This window comes from Palaemon carinicauda, chromosome 20, assembly GCF_036898095.1.
Source record: "Palaemon carinicauda isolate YSFRI2023 chromosome 20, ASM3689809v2, whole genome shotgun sequence".
Lineage (NCBI taxonomy): Eukaryota > Metazoa > Arthropoda > Malacostraca > Decapoda > Palaemonidae > Palaemon > Palaemon carinicauda.
This window is the reverse complement of record NC_090744.1, coordinates 70,473,827-70,492,417: the sequence shown is the minus strand read 5'-3', so window position 1 is coordinate 70,492,417 and position 18,591 is coordinate 70,473,827. Positions and strand designations below refer to the sequence as shown.

Sequence of the window (18,591 nt, the reverse complement as noted above, 5' to 3'; positions counted from 1 at the left end):
ATGTTCACCAAAAAGTATATAAATCATTGTTTTTGAGTGACTGAAAATTATAATCAAGATGTGTGATGTTGTAAATTGTTAAATTAAATGGGTTTGTTTATAGAAAAATGCAATTAAATGTGTTTATACTGTAAATATTGTAATTGTAAAGAATGTGTAATTTAACTTTTTAATAAAAAGATGAAAAAAAAAAAATTTGTTTTACCTAAAGAGGTTCAGTCTAATCAGGGCTAAAATTTTTTGAGCATAGTATTTAAACATGCAATACAAGAACTCGAAATTAGGCAGGTAACTTCCTCAGTGTACCATCGTCGGAACCAAGGAGCTATAGAAAGGTGCCATCAAACCTTAAAAACAATGGTGATAACGTGATTGGGGAAAAGGTCTGTCATTGCTTTTGTTTGCGTCCAGAGAAATCTCAAACGAGTCTTCAGGATTTTCCCCATAAAGGGAACCGTCCGTTAAGTTGGTGTTTTGTCATCATGTTAGAGGACCACCTAAATTGATTAAAGATCAGTGGATAAATACTGAGGAAGGTTCTAATATTTTAGACTATATTTCAGATTCCAGGGAAAGAATTAGGAAACCCTCTGACATACCTAGAAGTAATTTAATGAAAACCCAGCATAAGAGGAAAAAATACTATGACTTTGGAGCCAAGCAAGTGGGCTACAAACCAGTAGAGGAGGTATTGGTATATCTTCCAGTAGCATATCAACATACATATTAGAAAAGAAGGTAGGAAATACGGATTATGTTATTCCTACTCCAGATAGGAGAAGAAAAATGAGACTGTGCCATGTTAATATGTTAAAGGGCTTTTTTTTAAAAACCAAAGCTAGTTTTGATTAATATACACTAGATTCAATTGATAACTTTAAGCTCGAAAAACTAAACCTTGAAACTGAGATTAAAGACTGACCTATGTCTAAAGCAGAAGCTTTATGAAACTTGACAGATACATTAGTTCATCTTAGTGGAAGTCAAGGTAAAGAGTTGAGAATTCTACTCCGTGAATATAATGACTTAATGTCAGATATACCTGAGGAGACCAGTTTATTAGAGCACGATGTTGATGTCGGCAGTTCAAATCCCAGCAACAGCATCCGTATTGCTTATATCCAAAAAAGCAGAGATTGTTTAACAGGAAGTGCTTGTGAGATAAAGTAATGGTCGATACGGTTTATGTTTTTATTATTACAGGAAGGTGAATACAGATACCAATACCGATTTATTCCCAATTACTAAGATAGATGACTGTATTGACCTCATCGGAAATTCCAGGTTTATCATTATATTTAATATATTAAAAGGTTATTGACTGGTAGGACTAACAGACAGAGCCAAAGAGGTATCTGCTTGTATTACATCCGCTGGTTTGTATTCATGCAATATCATCCCATTTGGAATGAAAAATTAATGTAGAACTTTTCAAAGACTTATGAATATGATTTTGAAAGACCTTGTAGGATGCACTACATATATAGATGGTGTTAGAGATACTTAGAGAAACAGGCTTGTTTGAGAATATATGTAAGTGTGAATATGGGGAGCCCAAGGTAGTTTATTTGCCCCACGAAATTGGTCACGGTAAAGTAGCTGCGAAAGATTCTAATGTTGGGTAAATTTTAGACTTCTCAGGTCCTAAAGATAAGAAGAGATTGATGAGATATCTGTGTCTTGTTGGATATTATAGGAAGTTTGTGACTAATTTTGCAGATACAGTTGCACCACTATCGATTTTGTTGAGGAAAAAGGTTGACTTGGAAAGGGATATCCGGTGTCAAAAAGCTTTCGATAAAGTAAAATTTGTTCTGACAACATCCCCTTTCCAGAAAGAACCGGATTTTACCATTCCTTTCAAATTCGCTGTAGATGACAGTGATACTAGCATTGAGCATTGATGGAGTGTTACTACAGGAAGACGACCAGGAAAAAAAGCATCATATTGCTTATTACTTCAAGAAATTGAATGATTTTCAGAACTGTTTCATCATCGAAAAGGAAACGTTGGGTTTAATTTTAGCTTTGAAACATTTTATTATTATTATTATTATTATTATTATTATTATTATTATTATTATTATTATTATTATTATTATTATTATTAGCTAAGCTACAATCCTAGTTGGAAAAACAAGATGCTATAAATCCAAGAGCTCCAGCAAGGAAAAATAGCCCAGTGAAGAAAGGGAATAAGGAAATAAATAAATGCTATAACAAATAATGAACAAATAGAATAAAATCATTTAAAAATAGTAACTAAATGAAAACAGATCTTTAATATATAAACGTTAAAAAGACTTATATCGGCCTGTTCAACATAAAAACATTTGCTGCAAGTTTGATATTTTGAAGATCTACCAATCCAATGACCCAATTAGGCAGATCATTCCACAAATTAGTCAGAGCTGGAATAAAACTACTAGAATACTGTGTAGTATTGAGCCTTATGGTTGAGAAGGACTGACTATTAGAATTGCATGCATGCCTGGTATTACGAACAGGATAGAACTGTCTGGAAAGATCTAAATGTAAAGTATTATCAGAATCATGAAAAATATTATGCAACATGCACAACCGAAGTAATTGTACAACGGTGCCGGATATAAAAATCTACATCAAGAATAAGAAATCTGATAGACAGAAAGATCCTGTCCAACATATTGAAATGAGAATCCGCAGCTAAAGACCAGGATTAAAACACTTCTTCGGAATAGATTGATCATCAAAAATCTTAAAAGGCCTTCTCAGTACGCCAATTTTTAGTGCAATTGAAGAAGACACAGACCTAATGTGTTTCTCAGAAGTAAATTTACTGTCGAGAATCACTCCTAAAGTTCCAAAAGTCATACAGAGTTATAGGAAACATTATCTATGCAGAGATATAGATGCTGAGGAGCCACTATCCTTGACCTACTTCCAATCATACTTTGAGTTTTGTTAGGATTCAACTTCGTGCCCCATAATTTGCACCAAACACTAATTTTAGCAAGATCTCTATTAAGGGATTCAGCAACCGCAGATCTATATTCAGGAGTTGGAATTGATGCAGAGAGTAGCATCATTTGCATTATGCAACAAGCTTGTTTTCTAAGCCAAACATGTCATGTTTATATAGTAGGAAAAGTAATGGACCACAAACACCATCAACAACTACTCTGTAATCTATTACTTAAAAATTCAATAATGATGCTAAGAAACGACCCATCCACTCCCAACTGTTTGAGTTGGGAAACAAGGGCCTCGGAATAAACATGGTCAAAGGCAGCACTAAAATCCATGCCAATCATACGAACTTCCTGACCTCAATCAGGGAATTTCTGTACAACCTGTGAGATTGTATGAAGGGCATGACATGTTCCAAGGCCTTTATGAAAACCAATTTACAAGTTCGGGAACATGTTTTGCTAAAAGGCATTCAAAAACTTAAGGTAATATGGGAGTTATGGAAATTGGCCAGTAATCAGTTGGGCTTGAACTACCACAAACATATTTTCATAGTGGAGTAACATTACAAATTATTATTATTGTTATTATTATCATTACTATTATTATCATTATTATTATTATTATTATTATTATTATTATTATTATTATTATTATTATTATTATTATAAAATTTAGTTTCACGAGATCGAAAAGCTAAACTAGTTAGTTTAGCCTAAAAAAAAACAACGAATGAGGAAAACCGATTTTTCTTTACTTTGCTTATTGTCAAACACATCAGCCAAAAGGGTTACCATCTGGTTTAAGTAAGTGAGGAACTGTTGTATCTACACTAAAAAAGCCAGATTTAAGGGTAGTTCACCACTTGTGTTCCTGGTTTGTACCAGAAAGAGTTTCTTTTATAGTTAATTTGTAGTCGTTTTCAGTTGAAACATAATCTCTGAGCAAAGGCTCTAAGCTGAGTATAGTTATTCAGAGTCAAATCTGATCTGTTACCCTTCTAACGATGATGGGCCTCCAGGTTCTGCAAATAAGCACATCTACAAGCATCATTGAACCATGGTTTGTCCTTAACTCGTTACCTTAGCACACATGAAGGTATACACCCTTCAATTAAGTTGACTAGATTCTCATTCAAAGGGACAACAGGATCAGCACTACTATACTATTGTGACCAATTCATGCCCTGAAGATCCCTCAAAATCTCATTCCAGTCTGCTTGAGATTTCATTTAAATCTTGCATGAGTATGCTACACCAGAAGCAGGCTGCTCAGTTTTCATTACTAATGAAATCAAGGGATGATCAGATGTCCCAACTGGAGAACCAGCATTACTTGTTATAATACCAGGGGAGTCGGTATACTGTATATACTATGTCTAAGCAGTAGCCAAACCTATGAGTAACGAACTAATTGAACAATGGTGCCAGAGATTGATATTTAGATCAGGAATAAAAAATTTAATAGACCGCAAATTCCTGTCTAACAAATTAAAATCCACACAGGAGAAAAATACTTGAAAAAGGATAGAATGAAAGAATTAAAACACTTCTTAGGAATAGATTGATCACCAAAAATCTTAAAATACTTTCTCAATAAGCCAATTTTTTTGTGCAATTGAAGAAGACTGTTCTGACCTATTGTGTTTCTCAAAAATGAATTTACTGTTGAGAATCACACCCAGAATTTTAAATCATACAGTGTTAAAGAAACGTTATCAATGCTGAGATCTGGATGTTGAGGAGCCACTGTCCTTAATCTACCCACAATAATACTTTGAGTGTTGTTAGGATACTACTTGATGGCCTATAATTTGCACTGTTAGGTATTTATGTTTATAACTACCTATTACCAGAGTTATATTTGTGTTTACAGATACTTACTACTCATTAAGCATAACTACCCTGTTAACTATCTTGTCTTCTTTTAAACTGTATGTCATTATAAGTTCGTCTTAAAAATAAAGTCATTCAGGAAGGATCTATCTGAGTTTCATGTCCATCCAAATATACTTCAATGGCGACGAGGAACTGACTCACAAAAGGGAAAATTAAGGATGGCGCATTTGGTTAATATAGCAGAATAAGACAAATCCGAGGACTTTGAAGATTATGTCGAAAGGTTTGATCAGTTCTGCTTAGCAAATGACATAACATTGGAAGATAAGAAATGGACAGTTTTCTTGAGCGCCATCGGCGCTCCTACATATGGACTTCTGAAAACATTGCTTGCCCCTTATCGAGAAATTAATGAGCTTTTGAAAAATCACCTCCACCCAAAACCCATCCTGATAGCTGAACATTTCAAGTTTTACAATAGGAAACAACGTCCAGGAGAATCCATCACTGATTATGCAACGGAGCAACGGAAATTGGCGGAAACATGTCAGTTTGGTGCTTTTCAAGAGGAAGTTTTAAGAGACTTGTTTGTTATTGGATTGGCCAACCGCTCGGCACTGAGGAAACTATTAAGTGAACAGGAGCTTGACTTAAAGAAAGCATTTTCGATTGCGCTAAGTCAGGAAATGGCTGATGAAAATATCACGAAGATTCAGGGTCAAACTCAGGAGGTAAAAAAAGTTGTTTGGGCCGAAAGCTTCTCTCCTTGAGTGTTACCGTTGTGGGAAGACAAACCATAAGGCTGATAAGGAAGGGAACGATCAACGGTCAACATGGCAGAGGAGGAGACCAGTGGCTCGGAAGAAGAAACTACAGAGTGCAAACTACAGGATGAATTGGTGCATTCATTGAAATACTGTGTTAAGAAAATGAAAGCAAGACACAATAAGGTTCCAGAGATAATAGTGAAAGTTAAATTAAATGGGATACCAATTGATATGGAATTGAACACGGGAGCTTCTGTGTCACTGATAAGTGAAGAGTTCTACGCTAAACATCTGAAAAATACAGTACTTCAATCTAGCGATATTGTGCTGAAAACCATGACGGGAGAAAAAATAGAAGTCGTCGGGATATGCTACATAACTATGGAAGTCCATGGACACAGAATGGAGGAAGTGCCATTGTATGTGGTGCAGGGGAATGGAACTGCCTTATTCGGTAGGGACTGGCTGCATTTTGCAAAATTTGACTGGAAAAAGTTAGCTGTAAATCATCTGCATTCGGGTATTCTGAAAACCTCAAAGTTAGAAGAACTGTTAAGGAAATATGGTGATGTCTTTGATGGTGAACTGGGTACAGCCAAGAATATAAAGGCTCATATTCATGTGAGAAAGGATGCAAAACAAATCTTTTATAAAACAAGGACAGTTCCTTATGCAATCAGGGATGCTGTGAATGCAGAACTTAGAAGACTAGAATTGGAAGGAATTATTGAGAAAGTTGACTATAGTGAGTGGGCGGCACTGATAGTGCCAGTTTCAAAAGACAATGGTTCTATTAGGATCTATGGTGACTTGAAGGTCACGATAAATCGTTATGTGAAAAACCCTGAACATTCAATGCCAAATCCAGATGAACTATACCAGCGACTGAATGGTGGAAAAACTTTTGTCAGCTTATGATTATGACATTGAATTACGTCGTTCAAGTGACAATGGAAATGCTGATGCACTCTCACGGTTGCCTTTACCAGATTGTGACTCCGATGCATTGGATAAGCTTGTAAACTGGACACTAGATGCAACTACATTTAACAGGTACCAGGTGAATTCTCTTCCTGTAACTACAAAATCTGTTGCAAGGGAAACTTTGCATGATGCTGTACTGGCTAAAGCTTTATATTATACAAAAAATGGATGGCCAGACTCTGAGAACATAGCACAGGAACTGAAACCCTTCCATGGCCGTCAGCGTGAGTTTTCAATTGAAGAGGGATGTCTTCTATGGGGTGCCAGGGTGGTAATACCATCGAGATATAGGATTCAAATCTTAGAAGAGCTACATGGTGGTCATCCGGGGATTGTTAGGATGAAAGGTTTAGCTCGCTTGTATGTGTGGTGGCCGAATATCGATCAAGATATTGAAAACACTGCGCAAGGGTGCTCTGCTTGTCAGGCTACACAGCCAATGCCGACTCGTGCTGAGGGTAATCTGTGGAAATGGCCTTCTGGTCCATGGAAAAGAGTACATGTTGAATTCGCAGGACCATTCCTGGGACAAATGTACCTCATTATGATTGACGCATATTCAAAATGGCCAGAAGTACACCCAATAAAATCAGTTACAACTATGAATACTAATGAGATCATGCGGCGGGTATTTGCTCAGCATGGGGTTTGTGTAGAGCTCGTGTCCTATAATGGAAGACAGTTTGTGGCTGAGGAATTTAAAGAGTTCATGACCCAAAATGGTGTAAAGCATATACTAATACCCGCTTATCACCCAAGCAGTAATGGGCAAGCCAAAAATACAGTAAGAACATTCAAACAAGTAAAGAAAAGGGCGATGAGAACATTGCAATCGTGTAATACATTTTTAAATACCTAGTTATGTCAATTTCTACTGACTTACCGAACTACACCTCACTGTACAACAAAGCGCACGCCTGCAGAGCTCATGGGTCGGCAGTTACACACTCGCCTCGATTTACTACACCCAGATGCATCTCAGCGAATTGAAAGAAAAGCCTCAGAGAACGAGAAACCAATGAGGGAACTCGATATAGGGGACGTGGTACTGGTTCGGGATTATCGTCAAAATACCAAGAAGGGCATATGAACTCGAGGAGTTGTGGTCCTTAAATTTGGTCCATGCAATTACAATGTACAAGTGGACGGTAACTTAATATGGAAGAGGTATATTGATCAAATGAGACTGATCTCCAATGATTCTCAAGATAACAAAAATGAACTTTTAGCACGTGATTTTTCACAGTTGGTCAGCTATCCAAACCCGCCATTACCAAAAGAGTTCATAAATACTCGTGAAGAGTTAGGCAATGCAGTTGCAGGTGCAGAGAAGAATGAAATCCCAATTGTAGAAGAAAAGGAGGCGGCAGCTGCAGAAAGAATATCAGGAAATGAAAATGGTAAAACTTCTGATGACTCACCTGATAAATCGATATCTAAATCACCAAAACTTCGAAGGTCTACCAGACAAAGTAGACCACCTGACTATTTTAGAATGTAAAATGATTAATAGTATTATGTATGTTTTTTTATTATTTATTCAAAGCTAAGCCACCATTTAATTATAGATTGCTTTATCCTTTTATTTGCTTTAATCTATCATTCTTTTCCCCGCGAGGGAAAAGGTGTTAGGTATTTATGTTTATAACTATATATTACCAGAGGTTATATTTGTGTTTACAGATACTTACTACTCATTAAGCATAACTACCCTGTTAACTATCTTGTCTTCTTTTAAACTGTATATCATTATAAGTTAGTCTTAGAAATAAAGTCATTCAGGAAGGATCTATCTGAGTTTCGTGTCCATACAACTATACTTCATGCACCATTTACTAATTTTAGCAAGATCTCTATTAAGGGACTCAGCAATCCTAGATTTACATTCAGGAGATGGAATTGATGCAAAGAGTGTAGCATCATCTGCATATGCAACAAGCTTGTTTTCTAGGCCAAACCATATGTCCTGTGTATATGGTATTAGAAGTAACTTGCCAAGAATACTACCCTCAGGAACACCTGATATCACATTCCTTCATTGCCTACGATGGCCATCAACAACAACTCTTTGCGATCTATTATTCAAGAATTCAATAATGATACTAAGAAACGACCCACCCACTCCCAACTGTTTGAGTTTGAAAACAAGGGTCTTATGATTAACACGGTCAAAGGCAGCACTAAACTCAAGGCAAGTCACACGAACATCCTGACCACAATCGAGGGATTTCTGTACAGCATTGGAGATTGTAACAAGGCTTTCACATGCTCCAAGGCCTTTACAAAAACCAAATGCAAACTAAGGAGCAGATGACTACCTTCAGCAAACCTATTAAGACGTTTTGCGAAAAGACGCTCAAAACGTTTAGATAATATGGGAGTTATAGAAATTGGGCATGCAATCAGTTTGACTTGTGCAACCACAAACGCATTTACCTAGTGAAGTAACCTCACCCATTCTCCAACAAGTACTACAAGCTCATCTTCCTGCTAACTTGCACAAAATAACCAATAACTTTGGAGCTAAGAAATCTGCAGCCTTTATGAAAAACAAAAGAAAAATATCATTTGGGTTTACACCTCCTAAAACATCAAGGTCTATCAAGAGAGCTTTAATTTCACAAGATCGAAAAGCTAAACTACTTAGATTAGCCGCAGGAAAATATGAATGAGGAAGATCAGGTTTCTCATTACTCTGTTTACTGTTAAACAATCAGCTAAAAGGGTTGCCTTTTTCTTTGGACAGTGAGGGACAGAGCCATCTGATTTAAGGAAAGATGGAACTGTTGAATCTACACCAAAGAGTGCAGATTTAAGGGTAGACCACTACCTATGTTCCTGGGTTGTACCAGAAAGGGCTTATTTTATGGTTGAAATGGATTAATTTTCAGTTGAAGCACAAAATCACTGAGCAAAATCTCTAAGCTGAGTATAGTTATTGCAATTTAAATCGGATCTGTTACCCTTCCAAAGATGATAGGCCTCCTGTTTTTCCAAATAAGCACGTCTAATATCACCATTGAACCAGGGTTTATCCTTCATTCGGTATCTTAGCACATGAGAAGGGATATGCCTATCAATTATGTTGACCAGATTCTCATTCAAAGGAATAACAGGGTCAACACTACTATGCAATTGTGACCAATTCAAGCCCTAAAGATTACTCAAAATCCCATTCCAGTTAGTTTGTGATTTCATATACAGTACATTAGGGACAGGCTGCTCAGTCTTCACTACTAATGAAATCAAGGCATGATCAGATGTCCCAACTGAAGAACCAACCTTACTTGCTATAACGCTAGGGGAGTCGGTGTATGCGAGGTCCAAACAGTTACCAGACTTGTGAGTAGCTTCACTTTTGATTTGCTCACAGCCTAATTCAGTGGCAAAGTATAAGGCTCTTAAGCAATGACGATCGGTAGGAGAAACTGAAGTTAACCACTCCCTATGGTGAGCATTAAAATCACCAACAAATACATAAGAGGCCTTTCTATCCTCTTCTTAGATCTTAGCCATAATGGTACGAAGGCAATCAAGGATAGAATCATCCATGTCTGGATTCCGGTAGATCAAATGCAAATAGAAGTTATTATGCCCACTACAAACTTATATTACCTGAATCACATGACATCCACATTCATAAAAGGACTTATGAGAAGTAGGGTAATTAGTCCTAAATTACACCGCCTTACAGTGGCCCTAAGAATTTCATCCCATTTCAAAATTATTAGCTTCTTAAAACCAGTTATAAGGAGCTCAGATGAATGCTTCATATTAGAAACCAAAGTTTCAGAGCACAAAGAATGTCATACTGTCTGGACGTAACTGTATTGTTTTGAATATTGTTTTGAATATTGAAGATCACGACTATTGCAATACAGCACACAACATTGACGAAATCTAGGACATACTTGTACCGGATTTCACTCAATGTCTCCAGACAGCATAAAAATTAATGGTAGTAGAAAAAGATACATCATGCTTAACAACTAAATTAACAGGAATGATAACAAAAACAATCTGTTTGAAGGAAATATAAATAAAGGGATTGATCAAACTCATAGACTTTAAAAAAAAAGTTGGAAAAACTGGTCAACATGGCGGAGCCGATACACCATGTAAGGTAAATACCCTCTGGGATAGCCACTTCAACTGAAAGGAGGATTGTAACGCAGGTTTTGAAAAGAAAAAGAAACATATAGGGAAAAGGCAACCTATCGATAAACCATCAGGCATCCATGGCCCTTCTATTATGCCTGCCCAACACACCATTTAGAAAATAAAAACACGAGGGAAAAGAATATGATAGAATAGTGTGCTCGAGTGTACCCTCAAACAAGAGAACTCTAACCCAAGACAGTGGAAGACCATGGTACAGAGGCAATGGCACTACCCTAGACTATAGAACAATGGTTTGATTTTGGAGTGTCCTCCTCCTAGAAGATCTGCCTAAAGAGTCTCTTTTACCATTACCAAGAGGGAAGTAGCCACTTTACAATTAGAGTACAACAATTACTCCCTGAGCAAAAAAGAATTGTAGTAATCTCAGTGTTGTTAGGTGTATGAGGACGAGAATGTCTAAAGAATAAGCCATAATATTCTGTATATGTGTAGGCGTAGAAAAATGAGCCTTAACCAGAGGGAGGGATTCAATGTATTACTATCTGGCCAGTCAAAGGATCCAATAACTTTCTAGCGGTAGTATCTCAAGTGACTTTCGTATCGAAACAGTGATATTAGAGAATTACTGTAATATCGGTGTCTGATCCTCTAACTACGATGTTCTAAGAAAATCCTTCTTCATTCATTGACTTTATGTGGGCTGCTATTAGTACATCTGGTTCGTCATGATTAGTTACAAAATGCTCAGCCACCTCTCTCACTGACATATAAGTGAAAACATAAAACAAGGAATGATAGGTACATGTACCTCTTTTCAAAGAAATAAGCATTATGTGACAATTTAGGGGAAATCTTCTGTGAGGGATATTGCCTTCGTTAGGTGTTTGATGTTACTGGGACGACCCTATTCAGCTCAAGTGATAACATACACCTAAGCCTCTTTTCATTCAAATTTCAATAATTTTCTTTATCCTCTTTGATTGACGGTGCAGAGTATGCATCAAACACAATGCCAGTCCTTTTTTTATTGCATTAATGCTTGCTGTAGAACACCAGTGACTATATATTAGTGGGGAAATGGGAGGAATATTGTAGAGAAGGAAGTTCCCATTAATGATACAAACATAAACTGTGCTGTGCGCAGAATAGTTTTAAGCTTTCTTCTCCTACAAGTAAAAGAAAATACTCTTTTGTGTCTTTACCATCATGCCATCTCCACTGCCCATGGAAATAGACATGGGAGAGAGCGGAAATGAATAAGCATGTTCTAAGTCAAGATCTCTTCTGCAAATCATAATGAAGAGTTGGTCGAGAAAATCCCTGTTGCAAGTCAAACAGGGATTTTAACATCCTGAGTATTCTTATATCATACATTTTCATTTATAAGTGTTTCTTTGTAAGTGGTTCATTTTGTCAGGGAATACTCAAATCTCTCAGGGTTCTCAAGGCATGCAGCAACAAATGTCTCCCTGTTTTCTTTTCCTCAGTCTTTGATTCCAATAAGACATATTTTTGCATATTTTAATGCACCTTTAATAGTACTGATATTGAACAACTTTGATGATTCAGTGGAAGAACCTGTGAATGGATTGTAAGCATCTCGCATTTATGTAACGACTTTCCTTACATCAGTGTTGCAATGTCACTCTTGACAATAGAAGACCTTGCAGATTTTGTTAGCATCCAGTGCATGAGTGCACTTTAAGGGTATCGGCCTGGTGTAATTTTGGCGATATTGGTAGAAATTCGCGAAAATTAGTTATTGTCATATTTCGATAGGTGTGGGTCCCCTCCATTGCCATGCGCAAGATGAAATTGATACGAAGCCTTTAAAACAGTTTAAAGGGCAATTTAAAGGGCTTACCCAGGTAAAGGATTAAAGGGCTGGGTAGGCGTAACCTTACCATTTTATTTTGCATTCATCCTCGAAGTATTTATTTCATTTTATTATAATTTTTTTCCGTTTGCCGTACGACATGTTTTTTTCAATAGCATCGGCCTCTCCCTATGTTCATGGCGACAACAAAGCCAGTTGTAGCAAGACATATACTGTTTTTTATTTTCAAAGTGTTGCATCACTTTTTCAGACTATTGAACATCAATTGTGATTTATATATACAACCAGAATGCCTTTAAAGATGTTTAGTAAGTGAAGGGAAGCAAGTTAACGCAATATCAAGACTCATCATGAAAACAAAAGAAAAAACAAAGGTGATGCATCTCAAGTGGTGACCACGTGTGAGGAAGACCTCACTAGTTCTTTCTGTAACGAAGCTGCTTCAAGTGAATTCTATTATTCCCTTGCTCAAACATATCAAGATGATGATGATGGAACTAATGATTTTATTTTGAAGTTATCTGATGATGATGAGGAGGAGAAGGAGGAAGAAAAGAAGGAGCCTTTTCGAAATGTAACTTCTGTTCATGACGCAACAGGTGATGTTGGTATGTTATCGAGAGCCAAACTAGGAAATTCTTTATTGAGTAATTTTGTAACTGGAAAAGAAGAGCTCCTAAGTAAAAGCAATGATGGGGAAATAGTTTCATTACCCTTGAGAGTTTTGAAAGACGCTTTTAGTTCGACATATTGCAGGCAGTGTGAAAGTAACATAACACCCACACACAAAATATGATTATAACTATTTTGTTTAAGTGAAAAGTGTTTTTTTTTTTTTTAGAGGGGATAATATATCTTATGAAAGAGAGGGGACCAGGTGCCCTATAGGGATTTCCAAGAGACACTAAATGCTTTTAAAAGCAAAAAAAGGTAAGCAAAACTTTAGAACCGTTTTTCTCAAAACATACATTTTTCTACTTTCAAACTTAAATAGCTTCATTATTTATGAATGGATTTTCATAGTCTAAAAGGCAATTTAATTAGAGATTGTGAAAAAAAAAAACATTACCAAGGCTATTTTTCTTCTTTTCTCTCTTAATTTCTTTTTTAAGAACATTTAAATACATAATTTTATGGATTTTTTTATTGCATTTCTAATTTTTTTTTAAATAGCATACATCGTATATTAGATTTTTTATCTTGCCATTTTATTTGGTAGGAATTGAACTTTATGCTAGTATTTTTTTCTAAATTAAGTGATAAACAAGAAAGGAGATCTAGTTTAAAAAAATAAAACAAAAATCTGATTTTTATAAGAAAAATATTCATAAAAAAAAAGTTTTCATTCAATTGATCTGAAAATTTGTGTGCATCTTCCTTATATATAGAGGTAATAATTGTGCAAGTTTCAACACCGTCACTCAAAATCAACCCCCTGTTGTTCAATGAAGCAAATCCCGTCTGTTAATATGCAGCATCAGCATTGATTGTTTGTTCAAGGGTAAGATCTAATGAACCGTGACAAAGTATGTTTGATGTTTTTAACGGTGAATGCTCCCCTTTTCAAGAATGGACCACAAACCAGGCTATGTTTGCTCAATATTCAGATCCAAGTGATACTCTATTAATAACCTTACATAGTTGGTGTGATTTGCGGTAGAGATTATTTCTATCTGCAGCATCAAAGCATGAGTGAAGTGGGCAACTTTTCTGGTACGAATGGGTAGTTCGAAGTTGTAATATACTGTATATGTAATAAGCCCACATTCATCATACAATATTGTGCTGTGGCGCCATGTTTCAAGGCTCTCGTAGCAGATGTGTATTCAGCATATAGAAGGACATATACTGTGAATAACTGTGCTGCGTTCACCATCTGCTATGTTTCCTCATTTATGTGTGGTTGAGGTTCTAGTAAGTGTTTCTTATTCTTCCCCTTGTTCAAATTTCTGCAGACAAGGTTGAAAGGGAATTACTTCGAATTCCAATCCTAGAGTTTGGTGCAACCTCTTGCACCGGTTAAAATGCTTCCCACTGATTATGCTGGTTAGGGAACCAATTGCAAGAACATCTGAGTCAGTCAGCATCTTAGGGCACCAGATTCATCAATGGTGTTTCTAATGGATTTTAAAAATGTTATTTCAATGCAGAATAGGTGTATTATTATGAACACATCATTGAATTTAGGACATTCAGTGGCTTCTAGTTGCATTGAAGGCTTAGCTACGCCAAGGACATATGTAACTATGCTGTACAGTTGTTATTTCTGGGCACACCTCTGCATAATTTCTAAATTTTCTTGCATAACATAATTTCTGGTAATTGGCTAGTTGATGTTCATCCTGTACAGTACATTTTGGGGAGATGTTGTGTCAGGGAGCAGCCATGAATTGAATCCTACCCTCATCGATATATTTTGTATCTGCAGTGCACGACACATCATTGATGCTAGATCTATCTTCTCACCATCATTCAAGTTGTCTTGGTTTTTCCCGAGAGTTCTAACCTTATACTAGAAAGACTTAACTCTGTTTCATCTGATATGACTCACACTATTCTTCTTCTATATTTAGCCTTTGTTTTCCCTTTCTGTGTTTTGGATGGCTGCAGGTCCAAAATGTCACTGCTGATTGGTGTTACAGGAGTTGCTTCTTCACTCTTGTTCTGATGAAGGATGGCCATCGGGTTATGCAGTGTGTTGGCACCTAAGAGCATTCCTGTAAGATCGTCATAATTATCAAAAGCTTGTTCCATCACTATCCCAACAAGAGAACCCTCAGGACAAGATATGCCTTGAGCCTGAATTGACTACCTTAGTGCAGTCTCAGTTTGTTCTATAACATGGTAGTTCATGGCATTCCCTAATCTGTTTAGTATTCTTACCAACATTTTACGGCCTGTTATTGGTTTAAGTGTCATACCAAGCATAATTTGTTTTCTTGGAACCAAGGAGCCCTTTCTCATCATGATAAGTACATCCTGACTTGAAGAGGATGTAAAGCATTCTAAATATGGGTTACATATCACAGAAGATAAGCCACCATACAGGGCTGAAAATTATGAGCAAAATTTCTGGTGGTGAACCATTAACAGCCTTCAGGTCTTGGACTGTTGGATATCGTAGCAGTGGGATTTTCTGTATACCATTTATTTCCTTCCACAATATAAGTGCAGCCTTGAGAATAGATGCTTCTCGACAAATAATGTAATCAAAAGTAGAACAAATTACCACATTGAACAACCCTTTGACGAGTACATTACATACTTTGTAAGAAATACAGTGCATCTCAATTTGATTTTCGTACTTCTTACCTAGTTCTTTGACAGGATTCAAGTGGAAGTTATAGGTTCCTCATTTATATCCTTAAACATTTATATGTAACGCTTGTAGATGAACACAAGATATTCTGGTCTGCAGATATAAATGGCATGTATTTTTTTTTTTTTTTTTTTTTTTTTTTTTTTTTTTTTTTTTTGCATGTAAGGAGATACCATTAAGTGCTCTCTTATTATTAGAGGATACAATCTTAATATAAAGTCATCTACAACTGTGAAATCAATGGATGCAATATATTTAATCGTTCATAAACACTCCTTGTCTTAGTAGTATCTTTTATGGTGCTTCAGTTTGCTTGGTCTCACGTGAAATAAGACACCGATTGATGATATATCTAGGGATGGCAGAACAATGGATTTTGACAGTTTTGTTTTTACATTGTTAATAGTACTTTTTGAGTCTTCAGGAACATCAGTGAAGTTCCTTTAAAACTGACCGTGGTAGCCATGGAAAGTATCGACATCATCAGGAAGACACTGAACTTCTTACTAATATTTTGATGTGGGAAAGTTTTTTAGTTTCTTTGAAGATGAAGCACCTTCAACAAAAGCCCCTTTTGAGCACAGAAGGGAAGTACTTCTGATCTTGGTACTCACCAGGCTGCAGAGTTATTGTAAGGAATTTTCTAAAAGATAATAATAATCAAAATATGAAGAAGTTAAACACAATGGTTTCCTGTTTTCCTGAGGCTAAACTAACTAGTTTAGCTTTTCGATCTCGTGAGATTAAAGATCTGTTGATGGACCTTGATGCTTATGGAGGTGTAGACCCTAATGGTATTTTTCCTTTGTTTTTTATAAAGACAGCAGATTTCTTAGCTCCAAAGTTATCTGTTATTTTACGCAAGTTAGCAAGAAGAGGAGCTTTTAGCACTTGTTGGAGAATTGGTAATGTTACTCCTCTATGTAAATGTGTTTGTGGTAGCTCAAGTCCCACTGATTACCGCCCAATTTCCATAACTCCCATATTATCTCAAGTTTTTGAACGTCTTCTGGCAAAACGTCTTAATAGGTTTGCTGAAGGTAATCACCTATTCCCTAGTTTGCAATTTGGTTTTCGGAAAGGCCTTGGAGCATGTGATGCCCTTCTTACAATCTCCAATGCAGTACAGAAATCCCTTGATTGTGGTCGGGAAGTTCGTATGATTGGCCTTGATTTTAGTGCTGCCTTTGACCGTGTTAATCATGAGGCCCTTGTTTTCAAACTGAAACAGTTGGGAGTGGGTGGGTCGTTTCTTAGCATTATTATTGATTTTTTAAGTAGTAGATCTCAAAGAGTTGTTGTTGATGGGCACCATAGTGAGTATAGGAATGTAATATCCGGTGTTCCACAGGGTAGTGTTCTTGGCCCATTACTTTTCATACTATATACACATGACATGTGGTTTGGCCTAGAAAATAAGCTTGTTGCATATGCAGATGATGCTACTCTCTTTGCATCAATTCCATCCCCTGAATGTAGATCTGGGGTTGGTGAATCCCTTAATAGAGATTTAGCTAAAATTAGTGCATGGTGCAAATTATGGGGTATGAAGTTGAATCCTAACAAAACTCAAAGTATGATTGTAAGTAGGTCAAGGACGGTGGCTCCTCAACATCCGGATCTCAGTATTGATAATGTTTCTTTAAATTTGTATGACTCTTTCAAAATTTTAGGCGTGATTCTTGACAGCAAATTTACTTTTGAGAAACATATAAGGTCTGTGTCTTCTTCAATTGCACAAAAAATTGGCTTATTGAGAAAGTCTTTCAAGATATTCGGTGATCAATATATTCTGAAGAAGTGTTTTAATTCTTTTATCCTACCTTGTTTTGAGTATTGTTCTCCTGTCTGGTCTTCAGCTGCTGATTCTCATCTTAATTTGTTGGACAGAAACTTACGGTCTATTAAATTTCTTATTCCTGATCTAGATATTAATCTCTGGCACCGTCGATCAATTAGTTCATTATGCATGTTGCATAAGATTTTTCATAACTCTGACCATCCTTTACATTCAGATCTCCCTGGACAATTCTATCCTGTTCGTAATACTAGGCAGGCAGTTAATTCTAATAGCCAGGCCTTCTCCATCATAAGACTCAATACTACGCAGTACTCTAGAAGTTTTATTCCAGCTGTTACCAAGTTGTGGAATGATCTTCCTAATCGGGTTGTTGAATCAGTAGAACTTCAAAAGTTCAAAGTTGGAGCAAATGCTTTTTTGTTGACCAGGTGGACATGAGTCTTTTTATAGTTTATATATGACATATTTGTTGTTGACGTTATTAATAGTTTATATATGATATATCTCTTTTGACATTACCTTTTTTAGAATGATTTATTGTTAATTTGTTCTCTTTAGTTATTTATTTCCTTATTTCCTTTCCTCACTGGGCTATTTTTCCCTATTGGAGCCCCTGGGCTTATAGCATCTTGCTTTTCCAATTAGGGTTGTAGCTTGGATAGTAATAATAATAGGCTAAGAGCTAGGTGACTTTTATTCAACATAAAAGCGATGTTTCAGGAGGGTCTAGATACCAAATTCTTAAGTTTTGCAATTGGATTATAATTTATGACTATTATATTATCATCATATTATTAGTATGAATATTACTGCATAAGTCCCCAGAAGCAGACTTAAGGAGACTTGGTAGCAATTATATATTACATTTGTATCATAGGAAATGTCATGTTATACAGGATATGGAATTTGTTATCAACATTAGTTTACATTAATTTTAATCAAATTAGTAATATTTTTGACCTATATACACTCTA

General features: G+C 36.2%; 1 protein-coding gene across 1 annotated transcript; it reads left to right on the top strand.

The window, feature by feature from the left end:
* The first annotated feature begins 5,620 nt into the window (after nt 1-5,620).
* LOC137659877 (uncharacterized) lies at nt 5,621-6,443 on the top strand. Its single transcript, XM_068394656.1, has 2 exons — nt 5,621-6,175; nt 6,423-6,443. The coding sequence occupies exons 1-2, from the start codon at nt 5,621-5,623 to the stop codon at nt 6,441-6,443; spliced, it is 576 nt and encodes a 191-aa protein (XP_068250757.1).
* Nucleotides 6,444-18,591: the final 12,148 nt, after the last annotated feature.

Bases quoted from the DNA above. Each gene is read 5' to 3' on its own strand.
- LOC137659877 (XM_068394656.1), top strand. From the start codon at position 5,621: ATGGCAGAGGAGGAGACCAGTGGCTCGGAAGAAGAAACTACAGAGTGC. The intron at 6,176-6,422 runs GTGAGAAAGGAT...TGCCAAATCCAG, and splicing joins ATATAAAGGCTCATATTCAT to ATGAACTATACCAGCGACTG.